General features: G+C 36.0%; 1 protein-coding gene and 1 long non-coding RNA gene across 7 annotated transcripts; one reads left to right on the top strand and one right to left on the bottom strand.

Moving 5' to 3' along the window:
* The first annotated feature begins 2,780 nt into the window (after positions 1-2,780).
* LOC129565640 (uncharacterized) lies at positions 2,781-6,870 on the top strand. Its single transcript, XR_008687651.1, has 3 exons — positions 2,781-2,897; positions 2,974-3,081; positions 3,510-6,870. It is a non-coding gene; the product is annotated as an uncharacterized LOC129565640 (long non-coding RNA).
* Positions 4,103-15,743, bottom strand: LOC129565639 (CD9 antigen-like). Of its 6 annotated transcripts, XM_055440732.1 has the most exons (8): positions 15,240-15,371; positions 14,836-15,183; positions 13,435-14,014; positions 13,094-13,288; positions 8,800-8,994; positions 8,529-8,702; positions 8,022-8,237; positions 4,103-7,948 (listed from the first exon to the last, which is right to left on the bottom strand). In XM_055440732.1, the coding sequence occupies exons 4-8, from the start codon at positions 13,157-13,159 to the stop codon at positions 7,793-7,795; spliced, it is 807 nt and encodes a 268-aa protein (XP_055296707.1). In that variant the 5' UTR covers positions 13,160-13,288; positions 13,435-14,014; positions 14,836-15,183; positions 15,240-15,371; the 3' UTR covers positions 4,103-7,792. The 6 variants fall into 6 exon arrangements, with proteins under 6 accessions (XP_055296707.1, XP_055296706.1, XP_055296709.1 ...); XM_055440731.1 differs by lacking the exon at positions 13,435-14,014 and having other exon boundaries at positions 14,985-15,183; XM_055440734.1 differs by lacking the exons at positions 13,435-14,014; positions 14,836-15,183; positions 15,240-15,371 and adding an exon at positions 15,481-15,743.
* Between the last annotated feature and the right edge of the window lie 409 nt (positions 15,744-16,152).

Here is a 16,152-nt window from a genome sequence, read left to right as displayed (position 1 = left end):
ATTGAATGAAATCGTAATTGATGATTGTGTTAAAGGTAACTTGAACTACCTTAGAAAGCCCTTTTTGAACGTCGAAAGAGTTCATGTACAAGGATCCCGCCTGAAAGGAGATTGGTTGAACAGATTGTTTCCAAAGATGCAATACTTGGAAATAGAGACCGAAAATATCTTCTCGTTTTTATTTCAACATATCAAAACGACAAGTTCAACAAGCAATTCATACATGTTCGATTATGTCTTGGAGAACACCAAAGCATTCCTTTTTGATTTTGCGAGCATTGAAAATCATTTCCCGAATTTAGTGCATTTGAAAATATGTCCACAAGTAAGACCAGGAGATGAAAAATTTGAAGCAAAATTCGCTGAGATTAAGCAACTACTACACCTTAATCCGCAGCTGCAAATTTTGGAAATACCTTTCACTGGACGTCACGATTTACTTCAAGCAATAAGTGAGGGCCTTCCAAGTCTTCAATACCTCACATTCAACCATGCATATTGGTACAACAGATATTATAATGGAAGAAATGATAAATACTACTTGGAGAATGTTAAAAAATTCGTGGTCCAATTTAATGTTCATGAATACTACAAGTATCCAGCATTACATTTTACATTTGCCCAACTGGAAGAGCTCCATTTCTTCAACTATAGCGTGTATCATGAAGATGAGCCGAATTTCTACTCGTTCATCGAAAGACATCCGTCTATACGAAAATTTGTTACAATACTCCAAGAACAAAACAGCGAGGAAGAAAAAATTGAGAAGGTGCTTGGGATAGTTGAAGCATTACCTTCTCTACGGGAAATTGGGCTTGGTTGTGATAATTTCACACACAGCTGTGCTTCCGAAATCATCAAACGATGCGGAAACTTGAAGAGATATCGTTTCTGGTGTGATCCAACGGAGCCCTATCATAACGGAAAACGCAGCACATTGTGTTCGTATAAACCACCGCATGTTCAATGGTGGTTTTATACCCAATGAATATTCTTATATCACACACTGATAGTATTAATCCAATACGCCGAATGTCATTTTCATCTAAATTCCAAAATCATTATCATTATTGTTCATTCTTAGTTGCATTTTTTTCTCAACAACAGAAACTGCGTTCATTCCTTCCTCAAATATTATGATAAGAATTTTATTTTTACCGATTGATGTAGAATCCAACACAATTTGTTCAAAAGAAACTTATCTGCAATTTATGTAATACACATCTGTACGAGAGACAGATACACTAAAATGATTTTATTTCTGATCGTGATCACCAATGAAAATGGAAAATGAAAAATGAAAAAACGCTCTTTTATTCTGAAATCTTTGACAGTTCGTGTTATCTCATGCAATACATATAAACAAAGAAGAAGGAAGAACAAACGAATCGTTATGAAAAATTACATCCCCAAGGATTGAAGCGATTCTCATTATTCCTATAAATCTTGAATTGACGAAAACATACACCACAGGCCATAAGTTTGGATACCCCTATGAATGAATTTGGCCCAAAATTTTTAAATTTCAAACCGCTTGTCCAATTTCAACATGCTATACGTCGTTGGAAAGGTCTCAGAGAGTACGTATCATTTTTTGTATTAAACATCAAAATCGGCCAGCTTTTGGCCAAGATATGGCTGATTGAAGATTTCGGCCAAAAATTACAAACGGCCATATCTTGGCCAAATGCCGGCCGATTTTGATGTTTATACCAAAAATCACATCTACTTTTCAAGACCTTTCCAATGGCGTATTTAACTTTTTAATCCGATGGCCCGTTTAAGACTTCGATTTTGGCTCCCACAGCTCAAAGGCCAAAAGATGGCCATAGGCCGGTCAAATTTTATCTTCCAAATCATCCATTCGGTCAGAATTTCGATATATTTTCATATCCAATACTAAATTTCAAGTGAAAATGTTCAAAAAACGTAGAAACAAACGTTTCATAGGGGTATCCAAACTTATGGCCTGTGGTGTATATTGGAAAACTTAAAAAAAAAATTCAAAACCTTAACAATAGACTGGTCCAAAAAAAAAGTTGTCCACAAAAAAAAAGTGCCGACCGGATTCGAAAAATGTACCTCAAAAGAATAGGTTTTGTCTAAAAAAATCATATAGTCACCATATAAAATACCCTGCCAGTTTTTATATCAAAATTTTCATGACAGCGATTTCGGAAGCCATTTCATATCGCAACATTTCGACCTAAATCATTTTTCCAGCCAATTTTCGGCAAAAACCAATGATAGGGTTTTGTTTGGCTCGTCAATATCTACAACTTTTACCAAGACATTAGCCCTTGAAAAGGCATTCTGGGCCAGTTACAGTGTAAAATGACCGAAAAAATGCCAATTTTTCGGCATTTTTTGCATTTTTCTCTCTACTGGCCACCCAGGCGATGGACTTTTGTTCGGTTTTCGACTGTTTCCATTTTGCACAAACAAGAGTTAGAATGTAACATTTCTTATTTAAATAGCTACCGAATGCAGGGCATTCATAGTCAGTGTTTTGTATTCGAATTGTGCACATTAATATTGTTCCCATATTTTGAACAACAACAAAACTTAGACTTTTCTAAAATCTTCTGGCAAAACACTTCGAAATTTGAAACAAATTAAATTGATTTATTTTTCTTCGAATTAAATCTTGTTACATCATTGACAGAATTGTCTTCAATTTCCCTTGTGACCGAACTGTAACTGCACTTATTCTTTTCAACGAAAGTAGTTAAATACGATCTCAAAGCTAAACTCATATCGTTGCCTTCATTTATATCTATAGAATTGTCCACTTTTGTTTCCCACCATCCGAAGTCGAAGTTCCCTGAGTGAATTATTTTTGGTAATCAAGATGAAAATCTGTGCAGCAGTTTTGATTATATTATTGATTGGAATTGGTGTATACAGAAATCAGTTTTTCGACTTAATTGTTTTTCATTTTCGAGCGACTTTTATAATATGGTTCAATTTCAGTTGATTCGCATAGTTTAGGCGATACGCATGGATTCGATTATATCATTAATGGACTATTTACAAACCATACTCCGAGCATGTATATGGAGTTTCAATACATTATATTTGGTACGGGAGTCTAACTCCGTCTACGGATTTTTCCAGTAGTTGTGAATCGAGTAGACATATAACGATTTCAACTATTTTTGGGCGAAATTATCTCAAAAATATACAAAAATGAGTTATTTGTTATGCGAACGCTCAAACGGCTACCGGAAATGTACGCGCAAATACACGCACTCGAGTGTATTGTAAATTTGTCATCTAGTAACCATTGCATGTCTACTGAATCAGTGCGTACATTAACAGTAGTCGTTTGAGCGTTCGCATGACAAATAACTCATTTTAGCATACTTTTGAGATAATTTCGCCCAAAAATAGTTGAAACCGCAACTCAATAGAACACAACTGCTGGAAAAATCCGTAGATGGAGTTAGACGTTTCAAATACGTCATGTTCTCGGTATGTTACAAACGTCATATATACGGCTCCAATAGATCCGGATTGGCCATGTCACATTGCGGTAAATGACCCAGGGAGTGGATGGAACAATGCGTACCATGCAGCTAATGGTTTTGAGACCTGTGAATTTGCAGAACGAGCCATGGAATATGAAAGACCAGTTAGAATGTTCGGTAAAAATTCAGAAGGATGGGTAACTGGAGTGTATGGCATCGAATATGCTGGCAGAAATTCCACATTTAAACGCAGTGACAAGTATGCGAAATTTAATGTTCCGGCCTAAATATAATACATGGAGGATAAAAGGATGTAATACCAACTCATTTTATTAGAAGCACACAATAATAAATATTGCAATTCGATTGAATACAATTTCTTTTGTTCTTTGTTTTATTTTGGTTTGCAGCTTGCAATTGAAGACAACGAAACTTTTTTAAACTCATGTTGTAATTGACCTTGCATGTATCACGTATTTAGGTATTCAGAGCTTTCGTCCGTATTTATCCATTTGATAGTAAATATCCCATCGATGTTTCATAATCCTCCCTTACCAATTATAAGTTCGAGTCACACTTCTCACTTATCTTTATCTGATCCCCTGAAACGCAAAAATGAAATAAGATGGCAATTTTGTGCGGTTTTTTTAATTTTTTTTATTATTTTTAATTTAGTTTGTAGTTTTACAGTTAAAGGTTGTTTTTTGGGAACTTTGAAGTGTTCAATTTGACATATTTTAACAGATATATATGTTCTTTATGCTTTCATTTTGGTAATAAAATGTGTGTATGTTCTGTTGCACCAATGAGTCAACTGATTTTCCATTTAATTGCAGTCGTTTTCTATTATCGAATTTGGTTGGTTTGTTTTTCTGTCTATTTGAACGAAATGTTGAAATTGAATTGATATCGTAAATAAATACGTATAGCAAACCAAATTACAGTAGCAACGCTAAAATCGATTCGTCTATAAGTGAAAATGGCTTTAGGAGCTGCTGAGACATCATTGAATGTTTTGTTGTAATTGTGTTCATTTTCATGGTAACTTTCGCTTTGAATTCGGCTATTGAAGTGATTTGATTTCGTTAAAACATTCCGCATACATTTGGATTGGCTCGGTAGATGTCGAGCATTTTGCAGCTACTGTATTTTCATACTGGAATCGGTTTCTATTGCATCAGAATCCATTTGCTTTATCATATCATTATAATAATAATTTTTATTTTCGTGTGAAGTATCCTAAAACTGCGTCGATTAAATACTTTCTAATTGTATGACATTATTCACTATTAATATTTGTATGGTTTTCTGTTGTTGTTTGCTTCATTCCATCATGTTGTTTTATATTCAATTTCATGATTCTCATTTACGATATTGTACTTTTTTTTAAAACACACAAATTACATACTAAAAAAATTTGATTACTTTTTTGTTGTTTTTTGTCCGGAAAAGGTTTCATCCTCAATCGAATTTCGAGTGGTGGCTGTTTTAAAACTACTGGGACACAAAATTGAACATTGAAGAGATGTAAGCATCGAATGGATTCTACGGTAATTTTGTAATTTATATCTTAATCAAAAATGATGAATGAATAAAAAAATGTCGATGTTTTGTTTTGCCTTTGTCTACGAACGAACGAAAAAAATGCATTCAAAAAAAGCGTTTTCTTCTTTAAAAGTGATGTTCGATTTTTGCTATCGTTAGAGTAAAAATTACTTGAATTATTTGTTTTCATTTTGTCATATATTCACATTTAAAATTACGATCAAAAAAAGCAAAATGCCTAAAATCGTTAAAAGGTGGTTCAAATTGTTCAAGTCATTTTTAATTCGATTGTAATTTTTTTTAGTCTTTTTTTTCTATCGATCTGATCGTATTTTGTTTTTCTTGTGGTTAATGAATGAAGCCTGATTTTGGTGTATATATTCTGATCTCTAATTAGCCGTACGAATTCAGTTGTATCAATTGGTTGTTATTTCATTTGCAATTAGGGGAGTGTGTTTAACTTAAGAAAAAGTCGAATTAAATACTCTTCAATTTGAATTACTTCATCTGTTTGTATAATATTTTCAATTTGAGTCATGTGCAAATCTGTTTGTTTGTGTGTATGTATGTAAATTTAAATGTGTCTCTAAAATTGTCATTTTGTTTTTCATTTATTTGCAATAGATACTGTGTGTAAACTATTCATCCGGCTTCTGTTCTCTATTCATGCCATACGTGTTACTCCAATCGCCGAAGGTAAAAAGAGCCAACAGTGTCTGTTGTTCGTCATAAATCCATTGTTTTGTACACAATACTGTTTCATTTTATTTAGATCTGTTTATTATTCATGCTTCTTAATTTCATTTCGCCTCCAAATGCAGTAATCATTTTACATAATAATAATGTTAAATATAATAGAATAGCAATAATCCAAGTAACAACATGAATCTATTCACCCTTATCTCTCTCGTTTTCATAAATAGATAAAATTAGATTGTTTTTCTTTTAAAAATGGTTTCAAGACTTGAATGTGGTTGACAATTTGAACGAACGATGGCACACATATATTCGTCTCTATCCGCATCGAGTAAATGTTTCATCGTGCTAGAATTCGATGACACGTCTAATTTTAAGCTCAAAATGTTGAATATTCACGTCGTGGTTGTGTTTTACTCACACAATCAAAACGTTTCTATTTGAGTTTGCCTATGGTAATTTATAGCCAAATGAAACATTTAATCGACCATAATCATTGACAACCTCATAGCGGACGTTAGCATTATACTAAAAACAGTGTTCAACTTTTGTATTTAATCGATATTTTTTCTAAATGAAAAAAAACAAATTCTGCAGAGAAGTCAACTGACAGGACGAAATGGGATAAAAGTGGAAATTGATTCGCTCAAATGAAGTAGAGGAGAGAGAAAAAAAGAACAGAAAAAAAAACTTATCGCTACAAAGCTAAAAATAACAGATCGAAGAAAATGTGTTTCATTTCTAATTTAGGTATAAAAAAATGCAATTTTTGTTTCAATTCTTGTTCACTTCTGGTGCATTAGCCGCTTCTCCGCTGCTCTCATTCCCATTATCTTTCAAAAAACGAACATATCTCGATGTGGGTACACTTGTTTCAATGTGGGAGAGATGGGAGAGGGATTGAGAGAAAAAACGATGCAAAAACATTTTCATTTTTTTTTTGGTTTACTTACAAATTATTATGAATATATTTTATATCAATAGACAGATGCCTTAGTTGGTAGGAAAGAAATGTACCGGGGTGTGGTTAAAAAAACAAAGTCTTTAAAAGTTGGTTATTGGAAGAGAATCGATTGATTGATTGGTTAATTCAAATAGTCTTTTCTCTTGAAAAAAATATCATTAACAAAAAAAAGTTTATTAACATTTTCGCTTGCGAGCCCGACTCGATTTGATTGAATTTTCCTTCTTTTGTTGGGTATGGTATGTATGGAATGGCAGGGATTTTTCCAAAAGAAAAAGCTTATCCACAACGAACATTTAAAATCTAAAAAAATTTTCAATGACAAAATTATTAGCTGATGATTTCTTCTTTTCATTTTTTTTCTTGTGTTTTTGATTAGCCGCGATTTGAATTCTGCACGAATTTCGGAACACATGCATTTGTTTCGTGAAATCCACTTTCGTGATCACGTTCACCATGCTGTCTTGACGAGTGTGTTAGTGTGTGTGTGTGTTCTGTGCATTTCATTGGTGATAAATGAATGGATTTCTCTTTTTTGTTTCTTTTTTCTCGATTAACAACAAATAATTCTTCTTTATACACAATTAATTTAAATGTAAATATCTTTGGCACAAAACATTTAAAAATCGAACCGTCGCTTGTTTGTTTGTTTGTGTGTGGGTTGTGAGTGTGTATGCTTATGATTTTGAAGCTGAGTTTTCTATCTCGTTCAAATGTTCTCGTTCGATTTTGACGACGGTTTCAAGTCTTAAAGTGTTTGTTTCGTCTCGTGTTTGCTTTCATCTTTTCTATTTTTTTTTTGTCTCATTTTTATCTTTTAATTTTCTTACATCAAATGACTACTTATGGGTTTTTTTCTTTTAATTTTGTTTTTGCATTCTTTTTGAATAAAATGGAATAATCATGCGAAAGAAAAACAGAGTGTTTTTCAGTTATTTTTTTTGTTTTGCTTCAATTTTGGAAAACAGAAAATGCAGTAATGTGTCACATAGTTTTGAATTTAATAATGGGCTGAATTTAAATATGTGGATCGATGCCTTGACGAATGAAATCGTAACACAGTACCAACATTACGATTTCCTATTGATTTTGCTCGGTTGTTGGTAGCTGGTCTCATTTAAGATTTATAATCGTCTTCTCTGTCACCGACAGCGCAGCATAGGCATAGCGATATCATCAGTGCAAATATTTCAAACACTAAAATACCAGCGATTATCGCTAAAATGATTAGCAAATGGTTTTGCGCCTCTTGTACCAGTTTTTCCGAGCATCCCTGTTCGTGCGTGTACAACAAAATGGAAATTAGATTCTGTGGTTTTGTGGTGGTGGTGATACTATGAATTTACCTTTAAGTGAATCGACTGTGACTCTATTTTCGATGCACCAATTGGAATTCGTGTTTCTTTTTTGCAGATGGCTTCCGAGATGTTTGCTTTGCAGCAAGATTGTGGAATGATAAACGTTTCCGGCGGACTCGATACATCCAAATTCAATGCCTTGGTGTTGTTGTTGAATTTACTGGTTTGCCAATCCTTTGGTCCTTCAGCACCGCAACATTCGAGCTAATTGAATCGAACGGATGAATAAAATGTATTAACCATTTGTAAGCAAAACGCTCTATCGCTTAAAATGTCATCAAAAATATTTTTCAAGAAAGAAAAAAAAAATTTCACGAAAAAAGAAAATTCTTCTTCACCGAAAATGTTTCGTGTTTAAAGAACATTTCCAATGTTAAAAGCAAATTTGCTCTTTTGAGAACATTTTCTTGAATAAATATCGATTTTAAAATGACAAAAGAATTCCGCGCCATTCCAAAACTAAAAGAAAAATCGAATCAATATGAAAATGCTTACATGTTTTTGGAATGCATCGAAGGCTTGCGTTTGAATATTGTTGACACTGTAGTCTTCTTGAATGGAGTGTTTGACGCTGGTACGTACTATCTTCAGGAGTTGATCTTGATTGAGGTATGCATAAACGCCGGTCGCAATCTCGGCCACCAATACAACCAGCAAGAAGCAGAAGAACTAAACGAAAGTAAAGAACCATGTTTTGAATGTCATACTATCCATGTTCAGTACAATATCAAGGGTGCAATTGAGTGGTGTTAAAAAGACAACTTACCGAGACCAACATGCATTGCGATTCCTTTAATGCGCCGCAGCATCCCAAGAAAGCAATGATGATAACGAGCGTGGCCACGCCAACGAATACCAACAAGCCAATGTACACATCACTTTTCCCTTGGGTAAGCGACACCAGTAGTGATGTATCGGTCAACATCCATCCGAAGAGGGTGAATGCAGCGATTCCAGCCGCCTGAAAGAAAAGACAAGGAGAAAACATGAAATTAGTCTCAATTGGCCGCGCACACACACACACACACACACACACACACACACACACACACACACAAACAAACACCATATGATCTCATTCAATGCAAAGAAATTTGCATTTTAAAATATCCTCTCTCCAATTGATTCCGCCGTGATCTTTTGCGGTTACCGAAATGTGTCTCTAACACGATCTGACCTACATTTTGCCCTTCAATTTACTTTCGTTATTAAATCAAACGACAAACGTGCGCTCTCTTCAGTTAAGCGAAGAGTGTATCAATTTAACGGTTGACACCAGCCTATTAAGTGATATAGCGCGAGCAACGTGAGCGGAGCGAGCGAAAGAATGAACAAGCAAGCGCATACAATACATTAACAGCAACGATGAGCCACTTGAAAGTGCAATGCTATAATAAAAAATGATATGAGTGGCATAGCATAGCATGGCATGGCACAATGATACACTGGCTTCGAAAGCAATGTCTCGAACGCGAGAGCGTGACATGACCCAAATGATAGCAAACGATAAAATTGAGAGATTGCAGCGTGTGTGCAAAATGCTCTTACATTACTGCTGTTGCTGTTTTTGTTGCTGTGTGGTGCCCATGGCTTAGTTCATTCGATGATGGGCACGACGCCCCTTTCACATGCTTCCACATCGAAAAGAACATCGAAATGGTCGGAATTCTACGAAACAACATTGAACAATCAAACACGTTACTTCCTGAATAGAGAATGTATGCGCATAGAAAGCATAGATACGCGATCTGATAGCGACTGAACACGAAATGACTCGTTGGTTGATGTCACCAAATGAACAGGAAAAAAATGAAACGTGAAAGCACACAAATACACTTAGACAGACAAAAACAGAACGAGTGAAAGGACATTAGATGGATATAGTTCGAGTGTGAGTGAGACAAGAAGCGAACGATGGAAGATAAAACAGCGGCGGTGGAAAATCAAACATCCAAACATATTGGATTTATTTGATTTGACAACTCAAACCCATTCATGCGCATATTTAATTAAAAAGAAAATGTTTTGTGAAAGCAAGCGTCGTCGATAAAAAAAAAAAGGTAAAAGTCATGGACATTTCTATCGTCGTTGTCGTTGTCCGCACGATGTGCGCTTATCACCATTTCTGTGCTGTTTGATATCAGAGAAAGTGTCATAAAATTCCATCGTATCAATTGCAGTTGAAATCAAGCGCCCGATGTGAGAGAGAGAAAGAGAGAGCCTTGGGCATCGACAACATAAAAGAGCATGTTCAGTACATTAAACTCAGAACTCTCGACTATTGCGTTTGGAAAAAATGAGCACAATATTCTTTCTTGGGTACTGTAGATTTTTTATGATATTTTCCCTTCACACACAGACACACAAACCGAGTATTTTGTGTCCGTGTGTCTTGAGTGTGTTGAAACTTCAAAATGAAGACGACGAAGAAGAAGAAGAAAAAAGAATGGTTGATAGGCGCTTCAGCAAGGATGAAAACATCACGTACAACATATTCATGAGAGAAAATTGGAGAAATGTTGAGTGACGCGAAAAAGCGCTGAGACAGCGCGCTAGAGAGCCAAACCATGACTAGGAGTGAGTGAGTGAGTGAGAGAGCAAGTGAGACAGAAGGAGAGAGCAACTCAGTGAGAGTAGTTCATATTGTGAGTGTATGTGATACGAAATCAGTGTACGGGGATTGAAGACAAACGAGCAACGAGGAATAATGCAACCGTGGTATTTAATGGCAATACCAACAGCAAAAGCAGCAGGAAAAGAAAAACTGGATCGAAAATGAAAATCAAAGCGAAGATACGGAAAATTCGTAACCACGCAAATGTTACATTTAGATAAGCTTCTAATCGCAAACGAATGTAATTTGGCTCTTCTCACACGCATAAAAGTCAATGTGATACGATGATTTACTCACTAAACGAATTTCAAATTACAACTCCATTAGCTCTTATAGTATATAGCTATAGTTAAGTTTTCTGTTTCGTGTGCGTCCTCTTTTCCATGGGAATGCATTAAATTCGTCATCGTTGTTGCTTGACAACAGCAATCAGTGCTCCGCACCGTACGCGCTTGCTCGTGATATTGATCAGTTGCTATTGGAAAATCACTAGCGAAAAATTCTCCGCTTCTTCATCGATGAAACTATGTTTGATTTTGAACTTTAAATATAAGCGCCTATGATTTGCGTTAAGTAAATGTCAGCATGAGATATGATGAAATGTTTGTGTGTTTGGGAAAATTTGCTTGGAACATTGACCGCACTTCTTGTGGCTGACTGCTGTTTTTTTTTCGTTGTTGGGAGGGAAGAATTTCGAACGAAAAACGGTAGAGAGAGCCATTATATGTGGTACACGGTGAAATTGGCTTGAAATGACGTTGCGTTGAGTTAAATGTCATTTCACCCTTAAAGAGAAGCGAAAATGTAATTCAATTCACGAGTGAACACACCCAAAAAGTAAACGACAGAACTTTATACATTCAGTTAAAATCGGGATATATCACATTAAACCACGCACGAAAACGCATACGCCATCAAAATCAATCGACGTCATATAACACGGCGTGAGTGTTGTGCTCGGGCGGCTAAACAGTATATATAAATATATGCAAGTGTGGTTTTTGTATGGTTACACCAACCGATTTTTTTTTCTTCATTCTCTCACGCTCTCGACTTCCTTCTGAAACACTTTTTTTTCGTTCGTTCATTCGTCTTAGGCTCATTTTTATTTTCTCTTATTATTCATATTCCTTTTGCACGCGTCGTCATCGGTCGTTGTTATTGTTACTTAAATTTGTTTACTTATTTATGGTTTGCCTTTCATGTGATATCGTTTCCATTCCTTTTACAGATTGATTGTGTTGGATGACTGTCTTTTTTTCTCTCTTCTCATTCGTCATTTTGCTTTTAAACGTTTTTTTTTCTTTCTCCTTTGAATAAATAATAAATTTCCAAAAAGAGAAAAGACGAAAGGAGCAACGCGATCTTCCGACTGATTATCATGCCACTGATTCAGTGTCAGTCTCATGTTTTACTTTCTTACGTATTCTATCAAACGTTTATTCATATGTGAGTAGTTGATCGGCCACAAACGTTTATGATTCCGTTCAGTTTTTTGTTTAGCCTTTCTGTTTTTCTTTTCTTTTCTCTCGATCGTTTGAGTTGTTTTCTTTTTCATTCGTTCTGTATGACTGAATTCGGATTATTTTTAAACATGCACATGCATACAACGTAACTTAGCTCATTCTCTTGAACAACAGCGGCCCGATCCAAAACAAACGGTTCTCTTGAGAGACAGCGAGCGACAACAAAACGGAATTCAAGAGGCGCGCATCACACATTCGTCTCTCGTGCGAACGATGATTGCCACAAGGAAGAGTCTCGAGAGTCGATGTGAAATTATGAACAATTTTTCTGTGAATGAGAAGTAGCAACGACAGCGGCGGTGGCGGCGTCAGTAGCAGCGGACACTCGTGAATGGCGAATGTGATTATTTTCGTCATAGTGCGCGCACATTTCTCATTCGGTTTCAATCCACATTTTTACATGAAGCATCGACACATCGACACAGAACGAACGAAAGAACGAAACATTACACAGCACCCATCTTTTTCCTGAATGTGATTTTAATTGTGAAGCACACATTTTTCACACATATTCAACATCTCGACGCTACTCTGGCTCTGGCTATTGCCTTTCATCATCGTCGACGTCGACATCGTCGTCGTCATCATTTTGTTGTTGTTGCTGCCTTTGCTATAATCTGTATTTAAAACACATGTACACCATTTGTTTAAAGCGGGCATTGTGCATTTAGAACGAATGGCTTCGAGCTGAAGTCGTGCATTTACATGAAAATTACCAATGTTTAGACACATATTTGGTTCTCCCCCCATTTTATGCTCGAGTTCGATATTTAAAATGTCATTTTTACTCGTATTTTAACGTAAACCGAGTATATCTAAGCTGTTCGATGGAAAAGTCTATGCTCAATCATGTATTCAAACAAAAAAGAAAACACACACACACACACTCTGTATAATTGGACAATGAACAAATTACTCACCCAAAACACGAAGTTTATCAAGATCAAAAGATATTTGACCAAGCAACAGCATCCGGACAAACCCATCTTTTTCGACTCTATTTTTTTCAATTCGTTCTTATTTTCGCTTCTTTCTTTAGTTCGTTTTCTTTTCAGTTTTTCTATCCAAATCGATCAACGCCTTGCGTAGTGTAGTTGAAACTCGAGAATTTATGGCTAAAAAAATTTGAATATAAAAAAAATCACTTAACAAAAATGAATTGAATGCGTTCAAAATGTGACTATTCGCCTAATATCTGGATCGCGTGGTAGTCAAACACAAAATGCACTTTTATCTCTGTATTCAAATCGGAGACACTCACTCACTATGCCACACTAATGGCAAAAAACAAACAAATCTATCCACTCGATTTGTCTTTTTCGATTTTATTTTTTTGGGTCGATTTTCTTCTATTTTTTGTTCAACTGTCGATTTCGAATCTAAAACTTAACTAGGAGAGAAAAAACAACCTCACTTCAGCTAACAAACGGGTGTCCACAATAAATTCAGATGTACATCGCCAACGACCAAATGTGACGTGCTCCAATTTTGTTGAAATTTATTTGTTTTTATTAATTTTTATTTGTTATTTCTCTCTCTATCTGTGTTCTGTGCCGCTTCTGGATTCTCGTTTTTACTTCGTTTTTTTTTCGTTCATATATGTGTATTTTATTTTCTCTACCTCAATTTATCAAGTGCTGTTGCAGCAGCAACAACAGCAAATCAACTAAATCGTTGCTCAATTCAAATCTATGGCAATTAGGTGTATTCCAACACGGTTAGTTGTTTGGTCAGAAACAACCGCGCGCGCTATCGAGTCACATACAATTTGCAATGCCACATATACTTATGTGTATGCTTCAGTCTGCACCGTGTTTGCACACAATGGTTTTCGGTTAACACTGAAAATAACAGGAAAAAGTATATAAAAGAGACACAAGTGAGCCCCCCGTCCGAATTTAAAATAGGCTCTATCAAAGCGGCGGCAGCAGCAGCACCGACCGATGCAAAATGAATGAGGAACGATCAATCGCATTAAATGTTGTACATTGTACATACAAACGACCAACCGTTTTCCTCAGACCAAAAACGCCCGTAAAACTGTACACTTTTTTCAACAGCAACTGAATAGACCACCGAAATGCCAGGCAAATGCAAAAAGCCAACAACAGCAACGACAACAGCAGCAATAGCAATGAATATCAGCAAATTGTGAATTTACATAGGAGCTGATGATAATATTCAAATTGAATAACTAGCGCTGGTGAGTGCTGAATGTACAAAGTGAGAGAGTAGAAAGACAAAGAGAAAAAAAACGCAGCGTACAACAAAAACCACACACTCACAGAATAATAAATAAAACTCATTCACTTAGAGGGAAGAGTAGCGAATATACATTATGTGCGTGCTATAAGTTTTTTCGCGTGTTAATTGGTTTTGTTGTTGTTGACGATTTTTTTTGCCTTCTTTCTTTCTCTCTCGCCGTTTTTTTTGTTGCTTTTATTTCATGTGGTCATATAATTCAAATTTATTAACGTTTATTTTAGTGAATTGCTTGCCGAGATCACTTTTTGAATGATAATTATTACTGGTATTGTTGTTGCTTATTGCTGTTACTGCGATGCGATTAGAATGAAAAATGTGTGTTTTCTTTTCATTTCTCTCTCTCTCTCTCTCTCTCTCTCTCTCTTTACACATAAAACACATAATGTGAGATGCTCACGATGAGAATTTGGGTCTCTGTTTTATGGAACGCACAAAAATTTTTAGCACACAATTTCCATAAGTGAAACACACAATAACCCAAAAACACGAAAATTTCTCTTGAAAAAAGTTTCTTTTTTTCGTTTCTTTGTTAAATAATACACACACCAATTAGAAGATTTCCAAATCTCTCTCACTCCTAATGCCCAGAATGATGATTTGCGTTTTTGGTAAAAAAGGACCACGAATCCGTGCCTCTTTGACCTACGAACGTTTGGGCGAAAAAACAGCAACTGTAGTACACACTGCACGTACTCCGTTAGATGAGATTCTATTTGATGTGTGATTATGCTTGCTTTTCTCTCTCCTTCTCTCTCGTTCTCTTCTCTCGCACAATCACTCTCTGCTTAATGCTTTTCCTACTCTTGTTCCTTTTTTTCACAATCTACTCTCGGCTCTCTTCGTCCGTGGAATATATTACACATATACACACACACACACACTCACACATAAAATTGATTTGGTGGCTGGTTTTTCTCCTATATTGATTACACACGCGATGTGCTCTCTTTCTCTGCTAAAACCAAATTATCTCTATTTATTACAAACGCGCGCTCTGTGCTGATTCCATTGAATTTTATGCTCTTGCACAAAAATCACTCACCACTAAAACTCTTCTGCTCTTCCGTTCTCTCTCTCTATATATCTGTCCCGCTCGTTCGCAAGGCTTCAAAAAAGTTTTCAAACGGAGATCTCACTCCCGTTCGGTGCGATATTTCACGAGCTCGATAAAAAATTTTGGCGAACGCATTGAGAGAATTAGTAGTACGACTTCTCAAACAAACACAAATGTATGGAGAGAAAAAAAGGAAGCCAAAATGCGGAGAATGAAATGCGTTCAATACATGCGGACGCGCTCAGAACAGAATACTAAGTGCTGCCTTGTGAGTTCTAGAACGTGAAGCAGAAGCAGCAGCAGTAGAAGCATATTCTATGCACAGTTGCGCATGTATGTGTGTATGGATGGACAGCATAGCGATGTGTCTTGTGTGTTGCATGCGATACGGATTCCATGGAGATCCTATCTTTTGAGCGCGTGTATATTCGCCTCTCTTTCTCTCTCTCTCCGTGTGTGCGTGTATTGGTGAACAATTTGAGGCCTCGGAAAAGAGAGAACGCATCTCATGTCGAAGTGCGCTTGTGTTGGTTCTGTTTGTATATCAGTCGCGCTCTTCGTTTTCATTCTTTCGTTTTTGTTCAGCCATTCTAAATATTAACGTAGAGCTAGCAATCCGTGACAGTGGTTCTCATGCACACTTCCCCTTGTGTATGCACT

This window comes from Sitodiplosis mosellana, unplaced genomic scaffold, assembly GCF_009176505.1.
Source record: "Sitodiplosis mosellana isolate CC-2019 unplaced genomic scaffold, AAFC_SMos_1.0 Smas_scaffold_3, whole genome shotgun sequence".
Taxonomy (NCBI): Eukaryota; Metazoa; Arthropoda; class Insecta; order Diptera; family Cecidomyiidae; genus Sitodiplosis; species Sitodiplosis mosellana.
Note: the sequence above shows the minus strand (reverse complement) of the source record. Positions and strands in the feature narration are given on the sequence as shown.

What these genes read in the sequence shown, in the direction of transcription:
- LOC129565639 (XM_055440734.1), bottom strand. Translation starts at nt 13,159, where the DNA reads ATGGGTTTGTCCGGATGCTGTTGCTTGGTCAAATATCTTTTGATCTTG. An exon ending in CGCAATGCATGTTGGTCTCG is followed by an intron (nt 8,703 to 8,799) that starts GTAAGTTGTCTT and finishes ACTTTCGTTTAG; the next exon opens with TTCTTCTGCTTCTTGCTGGT. An exon ending in TCGATGCATTCCAAAAACAT is followed by an intron (nt 8,238 to 8,528) that starts GTAAGCATTTTC and finishes CGATTCAATTAG; the next exon opens with CTCGAATGTTGCGGTGCTGA.